Below are 12,639 nucleotides of genomic sequence, written 5' to 3' on the forward strand. Positions count from 1 at the left end.
TGATGCCCTCTTCTGCGCCTACATCGTATGCTGGACTCCACCAGGCTGAAGCGGCATGAGCGTGGACTAGGTAATGTGTTTGGAGACTGGAATTACCTGGTGCAGAGCCTGCAAGTACTGCCTGCACTTCAGGTGAGTGCCCTTCAGTGTGGGGACCACTGCATGCCAAGACGTCTTCTGGTGTGAGCAGGATCACCCATTGCAGGACCCCGCATGTCCCGCTGTTGTCGAGGGAGTTTCTCTCATGTGACCCTCGGCTGCATGCACATTGCACGCTGTGTCCTGTTCATGGGTTGAGGCCCTCGGAGGTGGGTGCGCAACCAGAGATGTGCTACACACAACCTCATGTGGTACGGCTGAACCTGCATCGAAGTGTGTGACCAGGGAGTCTGATGCGACTAAAGTCATTGCGCACCGGATGCCTCATTCTAGGGATGTATGGAAACAAAGTTCCTTGTGTGACTGGATGATCTAGACTAACTCAGGCCATTGAGCAGTAGTCATTTTGCCTCATTCCAGAGAGGTGTGGGATTTATATTCTTCATGGGAGCGTCTGGGAGTGTCTGGTGCAGTTCAAGTCATCAGGTACCAGATTAGGGCCTCCTCCTGAGGAGGTACCACACTGGGAATTGCCTATGGAGTGATCATATGGTCAGGGTGATTCAGGTAATTGGACCCCTGACATTGTGCCTCATTTTTGTGGCGGTACAACAGTGAGCACTTTTCACATGCGAAACCGTCTGGTGTAACTCACGTCTTCATGCTCCAGATGCGGCGCTTCCATGTAAACTCATTGTGTACAACTGGAATTGTCAAGGGGGGCAAAAGTCAACACGCCCCAGCAGTGCACCTCCATACTGGAGTGCTGAAATTGGTAACTACTTTGTAATGCTGACTGTCTGGCTGGGGTGGGCGCCACAGTGGCTAATGGGCAGCGACAGTGACTCTCCCCCTGTGTGTTGCAGACCTCTGAGAGAACCTCATACTGGGAACCCAACTGTCTCCTTGCTAATTGTTGTCGGAGTGGCTGTTGTCTTTCCTTCTAGTCTCCCATTTTGTCCCTGGGATCCTGTGTAGTGTGACTAGGGTGACGAGCGGGCTAGTATCCAGGTGGAAGGTTGACTCAAACTATGTTTTGTGGTGTAGCGAGATAGCCAAAGCTGGTTGGTGGGTAGAGAGTGGTTTGGGACCCAGGATACCTGCAAACATAGTGGCATCCACTAGCCAGATATCAGGGCACCGCACTAGTGTTGCGGGAGCGCTTGTGTATGAGTATTTGTGTGCATGAGCCAACTGATACCCATAGCACTGCATGGCTGTGCAGAGTGGATGTGCGGGAGTGAGTGCCTCGTGAATGCGAGGGCAGCACTGTGGTGTTTCTGGTCATGTTCTTCTACCAGGGAATTCCTGAGGTTGGCATTACAATTTACTAGTGCAGCCTAGGCCGCAGCGCTATGTGAAAGTGTTCAAAACTTTGAATGTACTTATTGCTGTTAACGTTGGCAACCAGGTGCACCCTGAATTTATGTTACATTGAAGTTGGTCAACTCTAGGGTGGGTCTTGTGCTCACAATGTCTGGCACCACATGAGGGTGTGGGGAGGGGCAGTATCGTTTTCTCACTTGTACATACTGTTGTTGTTACACACAGTCGGGCTGAATATTGTGAACTCTATTGCTAAATGGGATTTATGCCCAGATTTTCATGACACTCATGCTGTGTTGCCAATGTGTATGTTAAATACAATTTTTATACACTCATACAATCTATGAAGTCTCATTTGTGCCGCTCAGCGTGGTTGTGGTGGGGCAGTGCTGTGAGATTGCTTTACACGTTGCCTCTGTGTTAAGCCTGTCTTGCTCTGTGCCAAGCTACCCAAGGGTGAGCGCAGGTTATACAGGGAGTGTAATCACCCATCCTGTCAGGAGTGGCAAGAATCTGTCTGGCTGGGGCCTTGCCGCAGCCAACCAGAACATGCCGCCTCCAACAACTGGTCTCTGTGAGAAGGTAAGGTGATCTATTGTCTGGAAACAAGAATCACAGTGAAAACTGTGATAGTATGGATTTTTTAGACAAATATCTGGAAAAGTTTCAATACCTGTAAAATACAGTGATCCACTCTTCTGAATTTTCAAAGATTTACTTCTGTAAAGGGCAGGAGTAAATCAATTTCTAGGCAGCGAAGGGTAACTGAACACCCATCAGTTTTGAGTGGGTCTAGGCCAAAGGGTTTCTACAGGGGAAAATAATTCCCACATGGACAAATAGAGATAAATGCTCTTGGATAAAGGTATTGAGATTTCAGCAGATATAATTGTAAACCATGCACAATTGTAATGGTGACAATGCCAAAGCACAGTCATAGCCAGTAATTCACAAAATCTTTTTTGAAGCACATCTCAGAAGCTGTGACTAGCACAACTTTCCAGGAATATCTTGGAAAAGTTTTGCGACTTGCAGAAGTCATATTTGTCTCTGTAAGCAGTTGTGGATCTGCAGGTTCAAATTGATCCCTTTCCTATCTACACTGTTTCTACCAGATATCCCTAATTACCTTTAACCTCTCTTATTTATAACTGATATGAGTTTCTCATTTGTAGAAAATATACTGAAAATGTGTTTGTTATATGTAATTATACAGCCATGCAGAGAAATGGTAATAACTTATATGTAGTCATAAATATATCCACTGTTACTCAAATACAAATGTTACTTTCCATTTACTTGAAGCTTCCAGTCACACTGTATTATTCACAAACCTTTGGTGATCTTATCAGACCTAGAATCCATAATGTTCTGTGTTGTGCACTGCACATTTCCCAGTAACTTAACCTTGTTTTCAAACATGGTAAGTGACACAGACTTTTCTGAGAATAATGGGACTAGTAGTGTTCATATCAATAATATCAGTACAATACAGGGATACCTTTCCTCACCAAACTCAAAAGTGACAGTTGTCCCACACTGGAAATGACATCACATCCATCACCAAGACTTATGGTCCCCTGAGAGCCCACCCCAGAACTGAAGTAGGTGTAGGTAAGCCAGCTGGGATTTGACATCATATGATCATGTGTTAGTCACATGCCATGGTCCTTGCCACAGTGTTTAGGTCTATGGGATGTGTAAAATTCTAGCCCTACAGGTGTGTGCAATATTTCTGCACCTAAGAGGACAAGTCTGGACATGTTCAAGCTGTCACGGCCCTGTGCCAATTGTGTGCCTCTTCACAGGGAGGAGCAGTGGAAATACACAGCCCCCTCCCCAGTGCTGCTTAACCTTAGGAGGGCTATTCAAATGTGATCTTTTAAAAAAAAAATCTTCATGCACCGCATGTACAGAAAGGATCAACAAGGGTGAATCTGACCTTAGAGCAAGGCATTTGAAAACCACAAGTCATAGTTATCTTAAGGAGGGAAACTATGTGTAAAGGGCAGATAAGTGAGGTCACCCATGAGGAGGCTTTCATGCCGTTATGCTATTTCAAGAGGAGTTGCTACCCACCACCCCTATTATCTTATCTGGCCTGCTTGTTTCTGCTTACTTCAAACAATGAACTTTTAACCGCTGTTGTTTTTTTGTGCATGTCATAGGACTCATACCTGATTAGCAGATGTCAAAGTATAAAGTGACTACCCTCAGGTGACACACTAAAGCATCACGATGTTGTGAAAAGGCAGCCCTAAAGCATGATATATTTCTGATCCTGGCCCTCCACAAAGCCTTGCATAATTAACATTTTGTAGCAAGTATAAAAGCCCCCACAGGGATCTTACACATAACCACATTCACAAGCCTCTTTTTGAACTACATATTTAAAGTTTGCAAAGAGAAGTGCTACCCCAGACCATCAAGGAGAAAAAGAATATGAAGGGCAGAGTGCAAATTGGTGATGCAAACCTGCTTCTACTTAAGGTAAATAACTATGGTCTGTTTTTATATTTATAATGTATTTTCTCCCCTACTACTGTCTCCATGCCTTGCCCTCTCTCACCAAGAGTATAATGCTTGTGCATTATACTTTGAACAGTATTATCAGAGGCCTGTTTGTATATTTTGTGCAAACCTATGTTTCATTTGAGATGCTGGGGTGGGGGCAAAGGCACGTATTTGTAGAGGCGAACAGAATTTTAAAGTCAAAAACCAGGGACATAGGGCAAAAATAGAAATATTGAAACTTTACTTCAAGAAAGCACACAGAATCACAGAATTCATCAGCACAGAAGAAACACTAGTAACATAACACCACATAAATAAAAATAATTTTAAAGCCAGTATGATGCATGTTAATTGAATTGCTTTACTGATATCACCTGCTCAGTATCACAGCTTTTGAAGATAATTAATATTTTATAACATTGCTATGCATGTTAGGTAATCACAATCTTAGTATTCTGGTGGATTTTCCAAATAGTAATATCTTTTGTTGAAGCGCTCACCCTATACCCCTACCCAGCCCCAACTGCCTTCCACCCATCTCACATACTACAGCAGAGCTAGGACAGAGTTGCGGACAGCTGTATGCAGTTTTTCTGGGCCCATGGTGGCAATGGTCTAGTTCCAGTGGTGTAAGGTTCCAGAGGTGTAGGGTTACTGTTGGGGGGGCAGTCCAACACACCAGGCCCACCGCAGTGATATTTACCCCCCAAGTAGGTGACTTTAAGTCTACTCCATGTTTTTTAAGGGTGGGCAAGGGTCTGCCATAGCACCCCAGGGCCTGCGGTGGTGATACTTCTCAAGTAGGGGTCTTTCACTAGGGCCGCACTCCTCCTGGTGGATCCCGGCGAGATCCGCAACCAACACTGAGGCCCCTTACGCTGGTAGGAATTGAGGTGCTGTCATGGCCCCTACTGGCCTTAGGGCCGAGGTGCAGGGTTCCTGACAGGGTCAGAGTGCGTCCTGCACTCTACACCGCTACCCTTCAGGTCGTTAGGGGTCAGACAGCATTCCAGGAGGAGGAATGCGGCCCGATCCCTAATGGCATGAGGGGCATCAGTGTAAGGACCAGGGCCACACTCCTGGAGGCGGCGGTGCATCCTGCATAAAACTCCCTACTTGGGGAATATCACTGCTGCAGGCCCGAGGTGTTATGGTAAAACTCCTGCTGTTGAAGCTTGGGCCATCTAGAGCCATGCAGCCCCTACCCCTGAGGCTAGTAGGGAAGAGGGACAGCACTTACCCTCCTGGAGCATTGTCCTGGCCTCTAGAGCAGGGCTGTAGGATGTGGAATGTGCGCCAAACCTGCCAGGAACCCTGCACCTTGGCCCTCAGGCCAGTAAGGGCCCTAACAGTGCTCCCAAAGGAGGAAGGTGCCTCAATCCCTACCAGCCTTAGGGGCCTCAGTGTTGGTCGGGGATCAGGCCACACTCCATGAGGAGAAGTGCAGCCTTAGCTAAAGACCCTTACTTGAGGAATATCACCACCGCAGGCGCTCGGGTGTTACGGCAGACATCCACCGTTCAATCTTGGGCTATCTAGAGCTTTGCAGCCCCTACCCATGAGGCCAATAGGGATTGGGGACAGCGCTCACTCTTCCGGAGTGTTGTCCTCAATCCCTACCAGCCTCTGGGGCAGGGCTGTAGGGTGCAGGACACACTCCGACCCTGCCAGGAACCCTGCACTTTGGCACTCAGGTCAGTAGGGGCCCTGACAATGCTCCCAAAGGAGGAGAGCAGCTCAATCCCTACCAGCCTAATGGGCCTCGTGTTGTTTGTGGATTGGGCCGCGCTCCACAAGGAGGAGTGCAGTCCTAGGAAGAGATCCCTACTTGAGAGAATTCACCGCCGCAGGTCCTGGGTTGTTATGGTGGACCCCCACTCACCCTTCAAAAAAAAAATGGAGCAGACTTAAAGTCACCTACATGGGGGGTAAATATCACTTTGGTGGGCCAAAGGTTTTGTACCAGCCCCCACCAGGAACCCTAAACCTCTGCAACCCTACATCACTGGAAGCAGACCATCGCCACCATGAGCCTATACAAACTGCATACCGCTGTCCACAACCCTGTGCCAGCTGCTGTAGTGTGTGGGGTGCGTAGAAGGGAGTTGGGGCTGGATAGTGGTAGGGGTTTTACTTTGACATCTCTGTGACATGCAAAAAAGGTTGAAAAGAGGTTGAAAGTTCATTGTTCGAAGTAAGCAGTAAGAAGCAGGACAGATAGGATAATAGGGGTGGTGGGTAGCAACTCCTCTACAAATAACGTATTGGCATGAAACCCCCCTTCATGGTTTTTCAGACCTCACTTATCTGCCCCTTACACACAGTTTCCCTCCTTAAGACAACTATGACTTGTGCTTTTTAAATGTCTTGCCCTAAGGTCAGATGCACCCTTGTTGATCCTTTCTGTACAAGTGGTAAATGAAGATTTTTTTTTTTAAATATGTCACATTTGAACAGCACTCTTAGGGTTAGGCAGCAGCACTGGGGGGGGCATGCATTTCCACTGCTCCTCCATGTGAGGACACACACAACCGTACAGGGCCATAATAGCCTGAACATTTCCAGACTTGTTGTCTTAGGTGCAGTAACATGGCCACACCTGTAGGGGTACAATTTTACACATTCCATAGACCTAGACAATATGGCAAGGGCCCTGGCATGTGACCAACATATGATCACATGATGTCACAACCTACCTGGCCCACCTACACCTACGTCAGTTCCGGGGCAGGCTCTCAGGGGACCGAAAGTCCCGGTAACTGATGTGACATAATTTCCAGGGCAGGACAACTGTCACTTTTGAGTTTGATGAGGAAAGGTATCCCTGTATGCCACTAGACCTTCCCTTCAAGGCTGTCCTGCACTTCCTTGAGGGAAAGATCCTGACACCTGCTCTTTTGTTTTTTCCCGCGAACAACAGGTTTCTGTAATGTGGTGATAAAACATTAACTTGAATTGAGAGAGATTGTATATATGCTTAGTTGAAAGAGAGATGCTGAGACATGAACAGACAGAAGGTAATGAGAAATGAACATGCCTTAAAGCACGTTATACTTTCAGTTCTTCTGGTTTGAGTCAAAAGTAAGCTTACATTTTACAAGGTTTTACAAACCATGGCCCAGTATATTTTTCAAAGTCCATTTAATAACATTGATTAATAAACCAAAAATATTTTGTTGAGTTAGAATAGACTTTCCTCAATATTGCAAATGGCGAATTAAAAGTACGGTCTGCAAACATACTTTCAGGTTTACCATAAATGAAACATGTATGATTTATTACAACAGCATGATGTTCTGTTTATTCTCTGAAGAGTTGAACTGAGCAAGATTTTCACACATACTTAAACAACAAAAGATTTATTTTTAACTAAGCCACTTATTTAAGGGGAACAACTCCCAGGATGCAAACTGTTGTCAATAATAGGTGCCTCCATTTTATACAAAGCATTGTTAACAATGAATGAAATTAACACAAGTAAACTAATATTAGGTTTTACTCTCAATGCGGATAAAAGTGATACTATCTGATTATTTCAGTGGTTCATTTTCTGCCTAAACGACCTCATTAAGTATGGTGTGTTTCTTCATAAGTCCTAAAATGGGTGTGTACGTGTGTGTGGCACTGTAGAACACAGGCAGCATTTCTACTGCAGTTTATGATGAGACTTCTAACAACTTGTGACAGGAAAATGGATGTCGAATTAAAGTGTTTTAATGTGGCATTAACAAACAGTACATGAAAAGAAACCAAGGACAAAGGGACATTGCTTGTGAAAATCTGCATATGTATATTGCATTGTAAAGTTTTACAAACAAATTTACATCAAGTACATAATAAATATATTATAGAACACTTATTTTTAAAGACAACTAATTATGTTTTTTCTGTACAGAAAGGGCGGTGCGTTTTGGAAACGGGCATGATATTTCACGAGGAGTATTCATATTCTTCGGCACTGCGGCGTCCAAAATCCATCCAGCCCATGTAATCTCTGTCATTTATCCGGTGGGTGGGGTCGATGATAGGCCGGTTTTGCACAATTGCATATCTGCCAGATGGGCCACCTAAGAAACATGAGAATAGGTATCAAGAAAAATTGCAAAGCAAGATGTAAGCTACCAGTATGTCACAATATGATTTGTGAACTCCAGTGAATACCCTGGGCCTAATTTCCTAAGCCCTTTACGATTTTGAGTCAACATTTATGGCTGGAAATGGCTCCTATAATGCCTGCCATCTGTCCTGAAACGCATGCATGACACGTGTTTATGGTTTTACTACTGCTAAACTGCATGCCCACATCTGTATACAATAAATCAGTAGCAAATCCCACACAAAATGTGAGAAATTGAAGTTTTAAGGCAAGCTTTGCTTTGAGAGTTACATCCAGAAATGTAAGAGCTTGTCCTGGTTCACAAACTATTCTCCTCCCTCTTCCTCTCCTAAAACCTCCAGATATTTACTCCATAAAAGAGTTGGAGTAACTCCCTTTCCACGATAGGAAAGCAACAGAACATCTTCAAACTCCATGGCATTGTAGGTGATAGGCTTTATCCACAGGCCAAATGTTTTTGGTGTGAAGCAAAAACAATCAGCATTTGCGCATTGGATTGTCTTTACCCAATGTTCTATTATAAAGCATGTACAATTACATATTGGTAAAATAGCAGCCTTCAAAAACATCAAAAACTCACACAATAATACCTATTGAAAGCTGGAGCTAGCACATGTTTTGAGGAGTACTACTGCTGATTTTTGTGAGAAAGAAAAAAGCGCAAATCAGGGCTTGCGAAGAACAGTACTTCTACAAGTGCAGTTTATGAGCAATTTCTGCGGGTTGTTCTGCAGATATTGTAGTTTGTCTCAGTAAGTATTCCAGGTGCTTTGTAAAGTACTTTGTTGCCTTCCAGGTATAGGCCTTCATAATAAAATAAATGCCAATAAAACTAAAAAAATAAAACAAGGAGCAAAATTACTGTTGCTGTGACAACCCTCGGACGTCCCTGCGTGAATCAAACAATACATTATTATGAAAGTCTGATTTCATCTTAACAATCATATTCAAATGCAAGAATTAAAAAAGTATTGTTAATTTCACACGTTAACATTGGGCTACCGTTTCCTGTCTTGCTGTTTCCAAGAAAAATATGTAATAAACATCACAAGCTAACCCCGCTGCCAGATTTGTTATGTAAAAATGCTGAATTGCAATAATGATACTTCTCCAAATGCACATTTTTCATATACATTCTCTATGCAAGTCACTTACAAATATTTTTGTAGCGTTTCACAGATCCATTGCAGCACAGACTCTGGACACAGTACTTAGCAGTAAAGGAATCTCCATAAGGTTACCTTGTGGACTAGCCAGGGAAGTGTATATTTGACTCTGTTCCAGTCATCATGTACATCTGAAATGGTGGTGTTGAAATCTAATGCAACAAAGTATAGTAACCGAAGGAGCTGCGCTGCGTTTCATTAAAGGGAGAGCGAAAAACAGTGCTATATCTTCTAAGATATGCAGCAGATTTGATCTGCCCCGCGCATGCGCACTTTAGTTTGCCATGGATCAACGCACTGTGGCCCATATTTATACTTTTTGACGCTAAACTGCGCTAACGCAGTTTAGCGTCAAAAAATTTAGCGCCGTCTAACGCCATTCTGAAGCGCCATGCGGGCGCCGTATTTATGGAATGGCGTTAGCCGGCGCTAGCAGACCGGCGCTGCCTGGTGTGCGTGGAAAAAAAACACGTAGACCAGGCAGCGCCGGCGTAGGGGGAAAATGGCGTTAGGGCGTCTTAAAATGGGGCAAGTCAGGTTGAGGCAAAAAAATCGCCTCAACCCGATTTGCGCCATTTTTTTCGACGCCCAGACGCCATTTAAATGACTCCTGTCTTAGTAAAGACAGGAGTCATGCCCCCTTGCCCAATGGCCATGCCCAGGGGACTTATGTCCCCTGGGCATGGTCATTGGGCATAGTGGCATGTAGGGGGGCACAAATAAGGCCCCCCTATGCCACCAAAAAAAAATTAAAAAAAATAAAAAATTATACTTACCTGAACTTACCTGAATGTCCCTGGGATGGGTCCCTCCATCCTTGGGTGTCCTCCTGGGGTGGGCAAGGGTGGCAGGGGGGGTCCCTGGGGGCATGGGAGGGCACCTGTGGGCTCATTTTGAGCCCACAGGCCCCTTAACGCCTACCCTGACCCAGGCGTTAAAAAGTGGCGCAAATGCGGGGTTTTTTGACCCGACCACTCCCGGGCGTGATTTTTGCCCGGGAGTATAAATACGACGCATTTGCGTCGCCGTCATTTTTTTAGATGGGAACGCCTTCCTTGCATCTCATTAACGCAAGGAAGGCGTTCACGCAAAAAAATGACGCTATTTGCCCATACTTTGGCGCTAGACGCGTCTAACGCCAAAGTATAAATATGGCGTTAGTTTTGCGCCGAATTTGCGTTGAAAAAAACGACGCTAATTCGGCGCAAACGGAGTATAAATACGGGCCTGTGCCTTTCAAAACAGTGCAAGGGTATGTGCATTCGGTCAAGCATAGATTGAAATGGCACCAACGCGTACAAAAAGTTTAGTTTAATACTTTTCTGACTTTTGTGTGTGCTGTGCAATGCAGTACACGTGCATTTTTTTAACAGTATGGAGAAATTAAAACCTTTCTCCTTCATTACACCTGCTTCAAAGAGATGTAAGGTGTTTGGAACAAATCACTGTCTACAATTGTTAGTAAATAGAGATTCATGAGGAAACCCATGTGTGACTGCAGTCGAACACCCATGTAGGACCCATGGAATGGCCACTGATTTGTGCTTGAAAGTAAATACCACCATTATGCTTTGCACTGGGTTTACATTATAAAAGAAATGCACAATTGGTGCAAAATTTTACTACACCTATCCCTAGAGCTGGTTCTGCTACAGAACTTTGTGCCTTTTGAAGTCATTCATTTGTGTGTTTAAGTGCACTATAAATGGCATTGTCAATGTACAATCTGCTTTGAACTAACATCATTCAATGAAAGTGAATGTGTTAACCCCAGATTGAAAAGATGACTGTATTGAAATTACTTGGAAAAGAGAATGTTGACCTGTCCACCTTTGACATAGATTCACCCCAGGCTTTTTGCCTTCACTACCCCGTTTTTTTTAACCCATTTTTGTTTGCATTATGACTCTTCACAATGTACTCCTGCTAAAAAGTGGCAAAGTTGTTTTCAGCCTTTCCTTAGCTAGAAAGGGCAGCCTGAGGGTTGTGCTAGCTACCTTCCTGACTTCCAAAGCTGCTTTGCCTGTCACTAGCAAATGTAGTCCACACCTGAGCCTACCTGCCCTTTGTTTCCATAGGAGCCAGGCCTAGGGGAAGGGGAAGAACTGACCAGAACTTGTTAGGGTTAGACAAAGTGGGTGACACCCATACAAGGGCTGGCACTGGGTATAAACTTGGCACTGTCATAATCTCTCATCAGAACAATCTTGGGAATCAGAATATTCAAAAGAAGAACTGCTCTGCTGTCTGAAGAAGGAAGTCTGAACCTGCTTGCTTGAACTCAGGATGCCAGAAGTGGCTACAAGGGTCAGTCGGCTGACCTTCTTATTGAGCTACAAGGGACAACAAACATCCAAAGCTTCCAGAGGCCTTTCCTGCAACTGCCCAGCTGACCAGCATCACCTGGACCAGAGTAGGTGCTTCTGTTGGAGTGAGTCCAGGCCCCTAAGATGTGTCTCACCAGGTCCTTGACTCTTAGCTGGTGCCAGAGTGTATTCCTCTGGACTACGGGTGTCGAAAAGGAATCATTCCCAGTCTCCACACATATGCAAGCTGACATAACTGAGGCCAATGCAGTATGTGCATCCAACTTGCAATTCAACCTACATGGCCAAGGACTCTGGACTTCATCCGCACAGGGCTCTTTGCATCGACAACAACCACACCACATTTCCCAGCAACGCAAAGCTCCAACTGGTACCCAGCTCTTTGAGCCTAAAACGCCTGTACCACCAACACAAAGTCCCAACTGAGGCTTCTTGTGTAGAGTTGGACTAAGAAGATAAACTCACCTCTGGGACAAACCTGGTCCCTGTAACTGCCACGCACTCCATTGCAGTCATCCGGTTATCTGTTCACTTTGACCTAGCCTATCATGACCAAATAACCGTGAATGGTGCTTTGTGCTTTTTGTCACTATTTTCAATTGAAACTTAAAAAAATCATATCTCCAGTTCAAGTTATTGGATTTTTAGAATTTTTGTGCCATTTTAATTATTTAATTTTACTCTACTTTTTAAATTGGTTTGGGATTGTTCTTGTGTTCTGTTTTCATTTTATTACTGTTTAAGTACTGCATGAATACTTTACACATTGCATCTAAGTGAAGTCTGACTGTTTTGTGCAAAGCTCCCAGGAGTTTAAGCATGGGTTTATTTAGTCGCTTAAGTGGCTCACCCTGACAAGGTTTGTTATTCTTATTTGAAATCCATCTTCACCCCTTGAGCTGATACTCCAATTTCTTATAACTTCTATCCTGAACCAGTTAAAAATCCTACTATTCCTTATTACTACCTACCCATGTACCTTACAAATCCCTACCTAACTCCTACCAGTACCCATCCCTGAACCCTGAAAATGCCCTACTGTCCCTTACCACTACCAACCCAGAACTTTGGATCCCCCGACTACACTTTA

General features: G+C 44.5%; 1 protein-coding gene across 1 annotated transcript in view; it reads right to left on the bottom strand.

Annotated features, from left to right (window-relative positions):
* Nucleotides 1–7,282: 7,282 nt before the first annotated feature.
* Nucleotides 7,283–12,639, bottom strand: part of CCK (cholecystokinin) — a 62,176-nt gene continuing 56,819 nt past the window's right edge. The window contains exon 3 of the mRNA XM_069211500.1: nt 7,283–8,006. Within this exon, the coding sequence (XP_069067601.1) occupies nt 7,870–8,006 (137 nt within the window). The 3' untranslated portion in view covers nt 7,283–7,869. The remainder of the gene's footprint in view (nt 8,007–12,639) is intronic.

Source organism: Pleurodeles waltl, chromosome 10, assembly GCF_031143425.1.
Source record: "Pleurodeles waltl isolate 20211129_DDA chromosome 10, aPleWal1.hap1.20221129, whole genome shotgun sequence".
NCBI classification, from domain to species: domain Eukaryota; kingdom Metazoa; phylum Chordata; class Amphibia; order Caudata; family Salamandridae; genus Pleurodeles; species Pleurodeles waltl.